Consider the following 15,629-nt stretch of genomic DNA (forward strand, 5'->3'; position numbering starts at 1 on the left):
TGTCTAATGGCCTATAATCCAAATTTTGTTAAAGTTGACATGATTTATGCCATAATAGTCATTACATATTCAGCTTTATAAAGTTTATTAGGTTTTGAGGGACTAAAAGACTGACCCAAAACCCGTTTTTTCTTTCAAATGAGCATTTTAGCATATTTAACATGCACAATGTGCAAAGGGTTATTTATATCTTGTTTTGGAATAAGTATAGTTTACTTTATATGTAGGGAGACAGCTGGGAAGCACTATTGAATGGGACAAACGATATTTACCTTCAAATCTTTCAATACATTTTAAGATAAGTGGAAGTTTCGGGTGAAAGGTCGGGGGAAAAAACAGCCATTCACGCAAATCCGTTTGTCAGGTGACCATCAGGCACATGACTCGGAACGATCCGCCCGCATTTCAACGGCTTACAAGAGTGACATTTTCTTTAGCCAATCAGCGTATAAGTTGCCACACGGCTGCCCAATTAAATTCGACTGTCGCTCACAACTGGGCGTTTCGTCGAGAAGGGAAACACAAGAGAGACTGAAGATTTAAAGGAGAATCCATAATAAGTTTGCTCACATCCTTTTAGCATAAGGAGGTTTTATGTTTGTTTACTCGGCGTTTATTTCATGTTGATTGGATTACTAATAATTGGGGAGGTTAAAATTTAACGGGGTTGGGGAGGGGGGTCAACATGTCGATCCAGTACGAGGCACCGCTGGCGGACAGCTACGGAGTGGCGGACTCGTTTCCCAAAGATTTCGGATATGGGGAAGAGGAGGGAGACATTGAGGACAGTCCTTCTCCCTCCGACAGTAAACCAAGAATCCTGCTAATGGGGTTGAGGAGGAGCGGGAAGTCCTCTATCCAGAAGGTAGGAGGAATATGTGATATTAGACCGTCTGTGTTCCTCCACTGCTCACCTCTCAGCCGAACGAGTTAGAACCGGGTCTGCTGTCACCGGACACGGTCAAGATCACCCCTCAGAGTCGCTGCAAACAAGCTATTTATTAAGCTGAGAGGATTTACGGATGTAATGCCATACAGGCCTACATACATAACACTGAGATAGCTGTGTGAATGAGGATATTATGTACGTTAGCATATCCAAAAGTCATATTGAGGCGACTCAACCGGCATTGAAATGGCACGTGATTTCTTCTTCATTTCTGCCCTGTGTCCTCAAATGCTTATTCATACATTCAGCATCCACCACATCCTCACATTTAGATTATTTCTATAAAACGTCCCTTTTAAAACACGTTTTTCTATCATTAAAGTAGCTAATTCCATATGACAGTATTTATATAGAGGGATTTTTCATCATATAGATGACACGGACCCCCAAATGTCATCATGCCCCCCCCCCCCCCCAACAATATAGGCAACAATATAGATACAGGCTTAAAATGACTTCTACTTTATTTTACTTTAGTTTCTATTATGTTACATTAGATTTCATATGCATTATTGGAGTGTGTTTATTTTATTCATTTACATATTTTAAATATAGAACATTTTTAATAAACATATACAATATTTTAAATAAACATACATATTTTTAATATGTTTTTATTTGAATGTAGTTTTTATTATTTATTGTAAAACAATTTATTAACTGAAATTAATAGTTTTATATTATTTGTATTATCTTTAATCTATTTTGTGATCATTCATATCTTATTTGCATCACTTTATAGTAAATAGTAAGTACAGGGTGTCCACGGGGTCTTAAAAAGTCTTACATTTTATAAACAAAATTTTAAGACATAATTTTACTGAAATGTTGTGTTGTGTGTATTAAATAATTTTAAATGCGTCTTAATTTTTCTCTGTCCAAGTAAAGCTAACCAATCCGACCGACATCCATCCAATTACCAACAATCCATCTTAATAAAATCAGAGAAAGACAATTAAAAACAATTACACATGCAGTTCCTCAGGATAATAACAGAGCAATAAATCCCCTTACATTAACTTTCATTTATACACAAGACTCTTTACAGAAGTAAAGGGAATAGACACAATATTTATAAATAGGCATACAACTTAAGGCTTTATAACAGAAATGCATTAGTTTAAATAGAAGTTGTACTCAGTCAATTTGCACCAAAAACCAACAAACATATATATTTGAGCATTTATATAATTGCCTCCTCAATAAATATGATTTTAACAATGTTAAACTTGTGAGTGGGAAACGCAAAGTGTATACAACTAGTATTTTTTTCTTGTTCTGACATATTAAAGTATGTCGCTAAGAAATATTAACATTTTTCTTTTTTGTGACAATCATAAAGCATTAGAAATGACATTAGTATTTAGCCCTGTATATGTCTAATGTTTCATTCATAATGGTCTTAAAAGGGTCTTTAAAAGTCTTAAATTTGCCTTGATGGGACCAAAACCCTGAAGTAATGTGGATTTCTATTTAACTAAATAAGACAAGTCATAGGTGTGTTTCTAATAATGTTTATTTATCATACCAAAAAGTGTGATTACTTATTTTAGTTTATTTTATTTTATTTTAGTTAATCTTTTGAGTTGTCATTTTGTCAATTACATTATCAATTATTTGCATTTTTTTGCTTTTTATGTATTTTTTTAAAACAATTTTTACATAATGCTCTTTATCCAAACAGTTCTAAGGACTACTTTTTTACTTCAGCCCCCAGTTTGAAAGCCTCTCTTCTAGATGACTTTCTAAGTGATAAAGTTATTTTATTGTTTATGGAACATTTAATTGTGTGTTGTAGACATAATGAATCCAAAAATCACTCTTTGTACCTTTAAATTTGGCACAATTTTAGGGAAGATTGGAGTCATTTTATAGTGGTGTCTGAAACAGCAGTGGATATTATGTAGTGCACTCAGTCATTCCCATAATGCAAAGCAAAGATGAGTGTAGAACTGATGCACACTCAGAGTGGCTAGAGAATAACTGCAATGCAATGTGCACTTGCTAAAAGATGGTGAGCACAGATAAAACAGGCATCCATCCATCCATCCATCCATCCCTCCTATGTTTTTGTTTGATGTGGGCACAGTGTGATATTATATACTGTAAATACCTTTTCAATTCATCATTTAATTAAGGTTTATATATTGAATTTTACAACTACAGTTATTGCTAGAAAATCTAGGGTAGGGGTGTCCAAACTCGGTGCTTGAGGGCCAGTGTTATAGAGGGTTTAGCTCCAACCCTAATCAAACACACCTAAACCACAACTAATCAAGCTCTTACTAGACATACTAGAAGCTTTCTGGTAGGTGTGTTGAAGCAAGTTGAAGCTAAACTCAGCAGGACACCGGCCCTCCAGGACCAAGTTTGGACATCTCTGACCTAGGGGATAGGGAAAGTGTTCGAATTGGAAAGTCAAACGGGTGATTTCGACGCTGCTGCTAACAATTAAAGTAGTTTTATGGCATTTTTAAAATATGAAAGTGCCAAACAGTGTAACAACAACAAAAAGCTATACAAACAAGCAGTTCCTGTTGGTGTGATGAAACAAGTCATGACTGAAGCTTCTACACCTTCAGTGAAAAATGCCATATCATCAAACACCAAACATGAACACATGACAGTCACAACTGCTGCACCACGAAACACACTAGTGCAACAGAGAGAAATCATAAACATGTACTATGTAGCAGCAGATGCAATGTCATGCATCCACACCAATTTGTGTCACCAGCCAGCAAATTAAAAAGTGACTTTATACTTATTTTATAAGAAAATAATTAAGTGTCTCTAAGAATATTGACTTTTTTCTGTTTATTTGGTGACAGAAATAATCATATTAATTTCTCATTTAAAATTTTGCCACTACTGGAACAAAAAGCATTGAAAAGCTTTGCGTATATTATTGTAGTGTATTTATTTGTATCTTATGTTTTGTTTTGACTTCCAAGACAACTGTTAAGGCCATGATATACATCAAACAAAATTAAAGAATGAGTTTTGAATTGTGATTTTTTTTTTTTTTTTTTTTTTAACAGTTTGGCCAAAATGAAATTAGTTTTAAGGTTGTTGGGTTTTTTTTGTTTGTATTTTTTCTGGCACTTTCACCAAATTAAACTTATGTAAGGAATTCGTTTTGGCTTCTAAATGTGATTTATTCAATCAATGGGTGTCTTCTGAAACTCTGGAACTTCTAGCCTTTTTTGACAAGCTAGTAACAAATCATCGGTGCTCCAGATTTGATAAATAAAAAGAGCAAACTCACCATCAATATTGCTTGTTCTTTTTTTGTGCCAATGATTAGATCAATGCTACTTCCAGATGTTTACGAAACTGTTCTTCTCTTACAGCAGAGGTGTCAGAATATTCGAAAACACTTTAGTGTCAGCCTTTTTAATCTCCTTTCTACTTTTAAATGAAGAAAGCAAAAGAACTTATGTTTGAAGTATATCAGTAGCTGTAACAACTGAACACTAGTTAAACAAAATAAAAACATGCAGAGTTTAACTTTTAAGGTGTCTATGTCTACCTTTTTTAACTTTTTTTTTTTTTTTTTTAATTTTTAAGGCTTTAATTTCTTAAGCCTTGCCACTAGTAAGCTCCTTATTAAGCATGTGACTGGGCTTTTAGTGTGATTTCACTGTTTGACTTCATAGCTCTCCCTTTAGAGGTAAAATGTTGTGCTTTTGGAACGCTTTAATACATTTCATCTCTTGATTTATGTAGGTGGTGTTTCATAAGATGTCGCCCAATGAGACCCTCTTCCTGGAAAGCACCAACAAGATCTATAAGGATGACATCTCCAGCAGTTCCTTTGTCAACTTCCAGATCTGGGACTTCCCGGGACAAGTGGACTTTTTTGATCCAACTTTTGATTACGAGATGATCTTCAGAGGAACTGGAGCTTTGATATTTGTCATCGACGCTCAGGTGAAATGGAAAATTCAAAGACTTGACTAACAAATAACAACTAACAGATGTGATGTAGTTCGTTTGAGATGGCTGGAATCTTTTGCAAAAATTTCGCTTAGTCCCTTTATCATTCAGTGGTCACCACAGTGGAATGAATCACCAACTTATCCAGCATGTTTTATGCAGCAGACGCCCTTCCAGCTGCAAACCAGCGCTGAGAAACACCCATACACTCTTGCATTCACACATAGACTACGGCCAATTGAGCTTATTCAATTCACGCATAGTATGTCTTGGTACTTGTGGGGAATCTTTAGCAAAATGCAGTAGCTAATTACGAATTAGGGTTGGCGATTAATTGAAGGTAATTTTCATGCTCGTTTTTGTCAGTAAAGCTAATTCCAGTAAAGCTCCAGCACATGCTTTAAGATGAAGCAGCTTTTGCTACACATATACATTGTATACAGATAAGCTATGAAAATTTGAGTTCAAAATGAGATTGATTCAATCGAATTATAATAATAATCATTCTGTGATGATAGCAGCTGTTTATGTAGATTCCTTATGAGTTACAACTCGGCGTAGTAAATGGTGCATCTGAAAATACAATACAAAATTACATTTTCTTTTCTCCAAACTCGCTTTATAACTTCAGTCGAGAGTTTAAGATAAATCCTTATGTGGAATGTTTCTGTTGCCATGCTAAATTAATGAAAGTAGTTAAATCTTCATTTATAATGCAAAGCTATAGGAATAAATAAAATAATTTTTGATTTTTTTATTTATTTATGTATTTTTATTTTATAGAAAATGTAACATTCCATGTAGGCATTAGGGAAACTGTTTAAGACCATTTGATTGCAGTTGAATTGTGTTAATAGTAGATAGTTAGCTTATTTAAGTCTTGGCATTGAGTGCAGACATTCTGGTTTCATTTAATTGAATGTTGTTTGTCATTGAGGCTCAGCTCATTGACTTGAGGTTTAAAAATTGCTGCATCATTGTTTCTGTAGAGAAAGAAAGGAGACCGTTTCTTCTCTCAGGCCTTCAGCATTTATCTAACTAAAATATGTTTTATTTTAGTATATGGTCGATTAGATTTCAGGTTGTAAATGAGATCTTGATCTCAATGGGTTTTTATCTGGTTAAATAAAGAAAAATATAGGTTTGCAGACACGATAACTTGTTGAAGTTTCAGCTCCAGCACTGTGTGATATTACACAAGAAGTGTTATTGTATCAGGAAGAGCTGTTAACGGTTTAGCTGTTATGTTTTTTTGCATCATTTATTTAAAGCTTTTATTGTGTAAATAATATATATGTAAATTTCAGTTTGTTTGAAAACCTCAAGTATAGCTTTACTGAACATCAAATTCTTACCCTTTTACACTGTATTACAGGATGACTATGTGGAGGCTCTTAGTCGACTCCACCTAACAGTATCGCGGGCCTACAGAGTGAACCCTGAGATCAACTTTGAAGTGTTCATCCATAAAGTAGATGGCCTGTCTGATGACCATAAGATCGAGACCCAGCGGGACATACATCAGAGGGCTAATGATGACCTGGCAGATGCAAGCTTAGAGAAACTACATCTCAGGTTTACATTTGCACTTTTCTTTCTGATACTTTTATTGATTAAATGCTTGACTCATAATATGGGCCACTATTTCTGCAATCTGAGATGAAGCGGAAACCCTGTTTTTTGTTGTGTCATTGTTTTCAATTTGCAGAACATCCGATCAATATACGAGTTTGTCAAAAGATTTTTCTTAAATTGGTTTGTTTCTTGGTTTGTTTATCTTGCATAATTCATAATTTACCATTAATTCAGACCTAATAATGGGTGTAATGGATTGACAAAGTGCTTCTCAAAGCAAATAGTGTTGATGACATGAACTCTTGTGTAAATCCCAGTGATTGTATGCATTTGCTAAATTAATTTGGATAATAAAACATTAACGAGAGTGCCACTTATCCCTGGATATGATTACTTGGTTCTTTTGTGAACACTTTAGAATTTTGCTGTATATTATCTCTGATCTAGATAAAAATGTCTGCTTAATGTAACATTTATCTGCTAATATTTGCTTTTACTTTTGTTTTGTATTTGCTTTGTATCAATACAGATATAGCATCTGTAAAAATGTGATCAAAGCAAGTGTCACATGAAAAAGGGAAACACACGAAAAAGTGTCACATGAAAAAGTTGTGTTTAACTTGTCAGGGAGGTAAAAAAAAAAAGTGTATATTTTTGGTTGCTACAATTTTGGGGAACTTGTATTGTATGCCTTATCAAGGAATTTGCTCTTAGACAAATGTATTATTTGCTTGCTGGACTCAAGAAGCTTGTTTTTCTTCAGCTCTGTTCAGTAGAAGAAGTTAAGTGTACAATTTAAGGAGACTTGAGTAGTCGATGCCTTTTGAACAACAAGCAAGGGTGAATAGCTAGCATGTTCTGCATACTGTGAACAGCAGTGTCAGATTCTCTTTGGTTTTCATAGACAACCCAACACTGGCAGTATGATGTAAGAAAAGATATATCTTGCTGTCAGTGTCTCAATTATTGATAGTCAACCTAAATAATATAATCCTCACATGAATGTGGATAGGTGGCACGGTGGCTCAGTGGTTTAACTGGAATGTCGCTGGTTTGAGTCCCAGCTGGGCCAGTTGGCATTTTTGTGTAGAGTTTGTGTGGGTTTCCTCTGGGTGCTATGGTTTCCCCCACAGCCCAAAGACATGCACTTTAGGTCTATTGGGTAACCTTAGAGTTTGTGTGTGTAAATACAAAAGTGTATAAGTGTTTCCCAGTACTGGGTTGTGGCTGGAAGGGCATCCGCTGCGTAAAACATTTGCCAGAATAGTTGGCAGTTCATTCCGCAGTGGCGGAACAAAATAAGGGGTATAAGCCGAAGGAAAATGAATGAATGTGGATATTATTAATAATTCACTGACTTTACAAACTGTTATGTTGCATTGTAATGTCTGTTCTTCATTACACTTGCACAAGGAATCTGTGTAAATCAACCTAATATTTGAAAAATTTGTAAAATGTTGCTTTCCAACATTGCAGAGCCTAAGCCACTTCTGCTCTGTATCTCTGTAATTTTCTGTTTATTTGGCTCTCCATGTAAAATGTAGAAATCCATTAAAATCCAGCAAAACATCTCAGGGTTTTCACACAGAAAACCTTGGAATTAGGGAAGGTTTAGATTTTTTTATTAAATTTTTCAATTCAGTTACATTAATGTTTATTTCTAGGACGCTTTTACAATGTAATCTTTATTAAAGCAGCTTAACATAGAAGATTATAGTAAATTGAAACTGTCAGTCCAGTTTTGAAGTTCAATTTAGTGTGGTTTAAATTTACTGCTGAAAGTCCAAACATTAAAGAGCAAATCCATCAATGCGCAGCTCCACAAGTCCCAAACCAAGTAAGCTTGTGGCAAGAAACAAACTTCACCTATTACGAAAGTGAGGGAAACAACCTAGAGAGAACCAGGCTTTTTTAAAGGTATTATGGCTTGCAAGGATGCTGAAAATCCTTTTTTAGTTTTTTAGTTTTAATCTAAGACTCTGGAGTCTCCAGATGTGTCTGTAGCTTGAACTTGCGGTGTTTTTTTTTTTATTATATATTTTGGCCCTTAGATTAAGCAATGGTATAAGACAAAATGCATGAATATTACTACTTTATGACTGATCTGTAAATTAAAATAAATATACATTTTAAAATCAAAAATCTTTTCTTAGAATAATTGGTAACACTTTACAATAAGGTTCATTAGTTAATGCATTTACTAACATGAACTAATCATAAACACTTGTACAGCATTTATTAATCATAATTGAACATTTACTAATGCATTATTAACATCCAAGTCCATGCTTGTTAACATTAGTTAATGTACCGTGAGTTAACATGAACTCACAATAAACAACTGTATTTTCATTTACTAACGTTAACTAACATGAACATACTGTAGTAAATGTATTGTTCATTGTTTGTTCATGTTAGTAAATGCATTAAGTAACATTAACTAATGAATCTTATTGTAAAGTGTGACTGAATACTTTATTCTATAGAATACTATACCAAATAGCATCTGATATAATGTGATGATATATATATATATATATATATATATATATATATATATATATATATATATATATATATATATATATATATATATATATATATATATATATACTTCATTACATTGTATCTATGTAAATGTGTTACACTTGAAAAGGGTTGAAAATGCACCTAGCAAGTGCTTAAAAATTGACTTTGGAAAAGGTGTAAGAACCTTGAGTTTGTTTACACATTGGAAATATAAAGGTACCCATGAAAATTACAATCTACAGCCTTTGCCTATTCACTGTTTAAATGGAGCCATAGTGAAATTTATTAGCAATACTGTTTAACTAAGTGTGAAACTAAAAAAAGTATTGCTGACAATTTGGACTACTGATAACTAATAAAATGAAAATTGGATCTATTTGTTTTTTTTTTTTGTCAGCCTGCCTGATTTGTTTTTAATCTTTATTTTTTCTGTTTTTTACAGTTTCTATTTGACGAGTATATACGATCACTCTATCTTCGAGGCCTTCAGTAAAGTTGTCCAGAAGCTCATCCCTCAGCTTCCCACGCTGGAGAACCTTCTCAACATCTTTATATCTGTATGTTCCATTACCTGCAATGTTTTAGATGTGACATGAAGCCTTAATAATTGTTGCGCCTTAATTATTTTCCATTCCTCTTTAGTCGTAACATTGGCATTAAAAGGAATATATAGTGATGGTGTTGTTGCAGTGTAAATGCCTTATTCACTTTCCTTCTCGAATTCAGTCATAGTCATGCATGTTTTATTATGCTCCCAATGCTGTAAGATCACATATCAAACCTGCAGGGCATTATGCAATGTATGTGTGTACGTGTTTCTCTCCTAATAGAATTCAGGGATCGAGAAGGCCTTCCTGTTTGACGTCGTCAGTAAGATTTACATTGCCACTGACAGTTCACCGGTGGACATGCAGTCCTATGAGCTCTGCTGTGACATGATCGATGTGGTCATTGACGTGTCCTGTATTTATGGGTAAGACTTTGTATGCTATTTCTAGTTGCATATTTAGGAAACGTTATGTCCATGGTTGTGATTAGGCCTGCACGATATTGGAAAAATTTGACATTGCCATATTTTAATTTCTTGCAGTAAATATTGTTATATAAATACTGTTTCACAAGATGGTTTGAACTCTCTATTTGACTTTTTCAAGGGAGTCTAACAAGCATTTAGGTACAGAAACTGATTTTGCAAATGCACAATGCAAATTATGTAGGGTTGCCTTTTCTCTTGTACAAATATCTAAAAGTATAGATTTTTTTTTACTTTCAGAAAGAAGTCAAAATTAAGTGAGATTTTCCTTAAAAACGAGCCAAATAGTCTGCCAGTGTGCCAAGCAAAATCATTTTTAAGAATTTTTGTAAATGCATTTTTTGGAAAATTAACACTATTTTATCTTCAGTGTATAAATAAATGCAATTAATCTTTGTTATGCCTCCAAAAGTCATAATTTCTTGTACTCAAATGTTTTAACCTCTCTTGAAATGCTCCGTCACAGACCTTAAAAACATGTGCAAATGATAAACCTTTACTTTTATTATGATTAATCTTAGCAGTGACTCTTAAAATCCTGTGTTTTGTGGCACCTGGTCAACTATAATCCAGACTCAACATTGTAAATCCTGCCATGTGATTATTGCAGATGTGCACATTGCAATATTGTGCAGCCTTAGATGTGACACTAAAATTATTATTTTCATTGTATTATTTATTTATTTATTTATTTATATTTTTTTCTTTCATTTTTGGAAGGAGTACAATTTACATTTGTGGTTTTAAAAACCATATGCATTCAGACCTGTCTGGTTTTGTCTGGAATATGTCCTAGACCAGTGGTTCTCAATTCTGGTCCTCGGCTTCCCCTGCTTTGCACATTTTGCATTTCTCTTTTATATCACACAAAAGAAACATTTTATAGGTCTCTCTGTTAACGAGCTGATGATCTGAATCCGATAAGTGAGGAAGACATACAGACATACAAGACATACAACAGGACAGGGGGGTGAGTCGTTGAGGACCGGAATTAAGAACCACTGTCCTAGACCACCTCGGAAAGTGGTTTCAGTTATCAGATGTATATCTGTCTCCAATGCATTTCAGAACACATTTACACAAGTCTTTTTCACGACTATAGCTGATCAGAATAAATGCATAAAGGGACCAGGAGTAAACAGCATCATTGTCATCTTTACTGTCCTGCAAGTGTGTACAATTCCTTAAGATTAAGAAAGCCTTCAGAACTGAAATTTAGATATGAAAATGGTTGTTTTGTTTTTAACACAATGTGAGTTGTAGAGCAGTCACAACAGGGCATAGTGGCTTCATGGAAAGCAGTGATTTATAAAGGCACATTTGAATAATTTTAGACTTTGGATGCATTTAATCCTATAAAAGGAAACTCCTAAACAAAACCAGGAACCATTAAAATGGCATAATAGGAGAACTTCAAAAAAACAAGTTTCAGTGTATGAGTTTTGTCGTTTTTCCTGTTAAACGAAAAACCCAACAAGAACAATGTTAAAAATTTTGGTTGTGTACATGCATTATCCCAGATTTTTCAGGGAATGTTCAAATCCAGAGAAAAAAGGGATTTTTGTGGCCATGCTAATGAGATCACACACCTTTGATTTCTGGTTTGGTTTTATAGAAAATGGGAAACACCGTGTAATTTTGCTTTGATTGCTTTCAGCCCTACTCTGCTTTAGGCCTGCACAATAAATAGTTTCAGCATCGATATCACAATGTGTGCATCCGCAATAGTCGCATCGCATAGATATGCAATATTGAGTTGACTTTGCTGTGTAGTTTTTTTACATTTAAATACACAAAACTATAAATCCTAGACTGCTCATTTCACTTTTATCTTTGCTTTATTGCATTCATCAATGCTTGTAGTTTTGTTTATTATATTTTATGCATGACTCACTCCCTGCAGATTTATCCCAATCATTTAAAATGAATACAAAACTTTAGGGTCCAATTCTCGTTATTAACTAGTTGCTATAGTTGTTATAGTTGTTGCAAGTTAGTTGTTATAAACTACCTTGATTTCTATTAATAAGGAAAAAATTGGGAGTTTATTGAAGCAAAATATGTATTTAATGGTTTGCTAGTAGCAAGAATTAAAACTTTTAAAAAAATGTGAAATTCTTTCCTAAAAACGCTCAATCATTTGGAAAAAAAAATTATAGATGTATATCGCAATATATATTGCAGTAAAATAAGTATCACAATGTCTGATTTTTCCATTACCGTGCAGCCCTACTCTGCTTCATAAGTTTGGAATACGGAATACTTTAGCTTAGTGTTTCTCAACTGTGTTATTGGAGGACCATCAACACTTCCTGTTTTGGATGTTTGCTTTGTCTGTCACATTCATTACAGGTCTTTCAATCTCTGCTAATGAGCTGATGATCTCAATCAAGTGTGTTTGGTTAAAGAGACAGAAAATGTTCAGAGCTGGTGGTCTTCCAGGAATGTGGCTGAGAAACACCGATTTAGCTCATCATGATTTCATGTAGGAGTCCCATAAGATGTGTAATGAAGAAGACAACTCCCATCATTCCATACTCATTCCACATCATAGTTCTCAAACTCAATTCCTGGAGGGCCACAGCTCTGCACAGTTCTTCTTCAACCCTGATCAAACACAGCTGATTCAGCTAATCAAGGTGTTCAATACTACAGCTGCATCCCAAATGGCACACTATGCACTATGTACTTATGCACTTACAGACTCAACAATGTAGTATATGCATGTGGTGTTGTCCCAAATAGAACACTGTTTTATACTTAGTGGAAATTCCAACCTGATGACGGTTGCCAAATTAGTGAAATAAACAACCAAACTACCTAAAAATACCTGCCCATGAGTATAACCGCATTCACCATCGGAGGCGCCATAATCACTCTCTTAGGAGAATTTGGCTTTCACAATCTAAAATAAATTAAGTAATCCAACATAAGTGCCCGATTTGGAAGCTTTGGTAAATGCTACTTCCTCGTTAACAGATTCTGTTGCCTAGTTATGAGCCCTGTCAATCATTCTCACATCATCCATATTTCTGTCATATTTAATTTCCTATTTTATTGGAGATGCAGCAGCAGATTAGTCTTTCATGCAGAGAAATCTCTTCCGGTCTTTGGATAATTCTGCAATTAGAAGTTATTGTTCAAACGCGTCGTTATAGAAGTTCATGTTGTTGTTGCTAATAAAAATATAACATGGGGAAACGCGATTTGAAACATGTTCCAGTTGGCTAGATTGTATTTAACAGTTATACAAACATTTTTACTGAAGCCTCTCTATTTGGTCTCGCACTTTCATCATGTTTGTAGTTTAGTTACATTTTTCACCTGCATTTGTAGTTCTGTTCGAATTTACGACCAACATGCAATGTACTGTGGGTAATATCAGAAGTTAGAGTATGGACTGTTCTACACTTAACCTTTGGCACACTCTTCAACATACTAAGATTTGGGACCTATTAAGGGCGTACTCACACTATGTACAGTTGCCCTGAACCGGGCCAAAGCACGCTTGTCCCCCCTCCCGTTTCCCCCGACTGCCCACACTTACATTACATTCAGGCCTGGGCACGCTTATGTCATCGATGATGCACTGTTCAGTAAGTGCTTTCGCTCAGCACAGTGGACATTTTCTTTAGTTATATTGTTTTAATCGCTTGGGATGCAGTGACGCGCAGTCAAATATTTCACCGAACAGAACAGTCACTTTTAACGCTCATAAACAATCTTAAAGTCCTCTTGCTGCAGGAATTAGGAGGTTTGCTGAAGGTGCAGCTGTCGTGCAGTGAGGGGTTTGCTTCTATAACAGTTTGTGTTCATTGAACAGTAAGAATGATAAATTAATCCGAATGAAACAGTCCCATATAGGTCACATCTTGTCTTCAGTTTCAGGCTCTGGTGTGCTTTGCACTCACACTACAAGCGTACCGTTCCAAAGCCCAAGTAAACCACACTCTGGCACACCTCTTTCAACCGGGCCAGGTGAACCTCTTTCAAGCCGGCCAAGTGAACCGTGCCTGAGCCCGATTTAGAGCACTCACACTTCTCAAACGATCTGGTAAATGGGCCTGGGCCTGGTTTGGATAACATAGTACGAGTACGCCCTGATTCTATTTTCCAGTAATATTTAAGACCGATAGTATGCAAATTGGGACACAGCACTACTAGATCAAATGTGTTTGATTGGGGTTGGAGCAGAACTGCAAAGGTGCGGCCCTCTAGGAATTGAGTTTGAGACCTATGTTCCACATTATGTCTTTGTTTTGAACATGCACCCTCTAGTGGGAAAACTTTTGAAGAAGAAGAATTGACAAACACAGTTTGTAACCATTTAGCATTCTGAATGTATGCTTTGATTTCTGTAGATTAAAAGAGGACGGCAGTGGCAGTGCATATGATAAGGAATCTATGGCCATCATCAAACTCAACAACACCACAGTGCTCTACCTGAAAGAAGTCACCAAGTTCCTCGCTCTGGTCTGCATCCTGAGAGAAGAGAGCTTTGAGCGCAAAGGTACACCTCAGCAATATATTATATTGGAGTCTTTGATTTTCTAAATCGACAGTTGTTTTGATTTCTCCTTTATGTGCCACAGGATTAATAGACTACAATTTCCACTGTTTCCGGAAAGCCATTCATGAGGTGTTCGAGGTGGGAGTTTCCACCTCAAGGACAAGCAACCAGCCAGTTGGCACCCCTCTTATGAAAACTGTTGCCTTAAATGGAACCCCAAGGAGCACTGTGTAGAGAGAAGGTGATAAAGACAATAATGAAAAGTGTGGAGAAGATGGATAAGGTAATAAAAGAGAAAGACTACAGGATGGGCCGCATTCTGAGTATGCTGACCATCATTAATGCTCCCAAAAGCTTTATAAGCAAAAGAGTCACTAAAACAAACATGCTGCAGTGTGTGGGGCAGAATTGTAATGTGGGTAAGCTTGCAAAGCCACGCATGTATGGAAGGGAAGAGGCACAAAAGAAGGTGGAACACTTTTTTTGTGACTAAAAGGCATTAACAAACTGTTCCTCAAGACAACATGTTAAACAAAAGTGCAAGTCACTGGGGGGAAAAGCACAGCAAGAAACCTCACCCTGTCAGGTTGAACCTCCTGACAACTTGGATGAATGCTGTATGATATGTTGCTGGTCACTTAACACAGTAGCCAAGTTTAAACTGGTTTACTCCTAAACACATGAATGTGGCAGACGTCTGTGAAAATTTTGCAGTGCACAACAATATTGAGTGTATACTTCTGAAGCCTTATGTAGAGTTGTCCTAATGCAAGCCCCTAATGCACATATGCACACTTGGTCACCCAAATGTTTTGTGTATGAAAGGGACTGAAATGTGATTTAATGTGTCTCGACTGTGGGAGCTAATGCATGTATGTGGTGGAAATGGTGGGTGGGTGTTGTGTATGCACACTGGCTTGGGGCCCAGAGATGTTGTGACATCTCACACAAGAATGAGGAGGAGTTGTGCTGTTCCAACTGACCTCTGGGACACTGTGATTGCACTTACCTCAGAGGATTTCAGGGATCCTAACTAACACAATTTAAACTGCTTTTGCTGTACTGTTGCCCTTCAGTTACGTTACAGCATCTTT

At 35.6% G+C, this 15,629-nt stretch overlaps 1 protein-coding gene across 1 annotated transcript; it reads left to right on the forward strand.

Annotated features, from left to right (window-relative positions):
* Positions 1–552: 552 nt before the first annotated feature.
* Positions 553–14,827, forward strand: rragca (Ras-related GTP binding Ca). The gene is given in 7 exon segments (NM_001020635.1): positions 553–865; positions 4,679–4,882; positions 6,264–6,463; positions 9,435–9,549; positions 9,823–9,965; positions 14,387–14,535; positions 14,618–14,827. Coding segments are annotated over 7 exon segments (1,143 nt in total). The 5' UTR covers positions 553–685; the 3' UTR covers positions 14,770–14,827.
* The last annotated feature ends 802 nt before the right edge of the window (positions 14,828–15,629 follow it).

This window comes from Danio rerio, chromosome 16, assembly GCF_049306965.1.
Source record: "Danio rerio strain Tuebingen ecotype United States chromosome 16, GRCz12tu, whole genome shotgun sequence".
Taxonomy (NCBI): domain Eukaryota; kingdom Metazoa; phylum Chordata; class Actinopteri; order Cypriniformes; family Danionidae; genus Danio; species Danio rerio.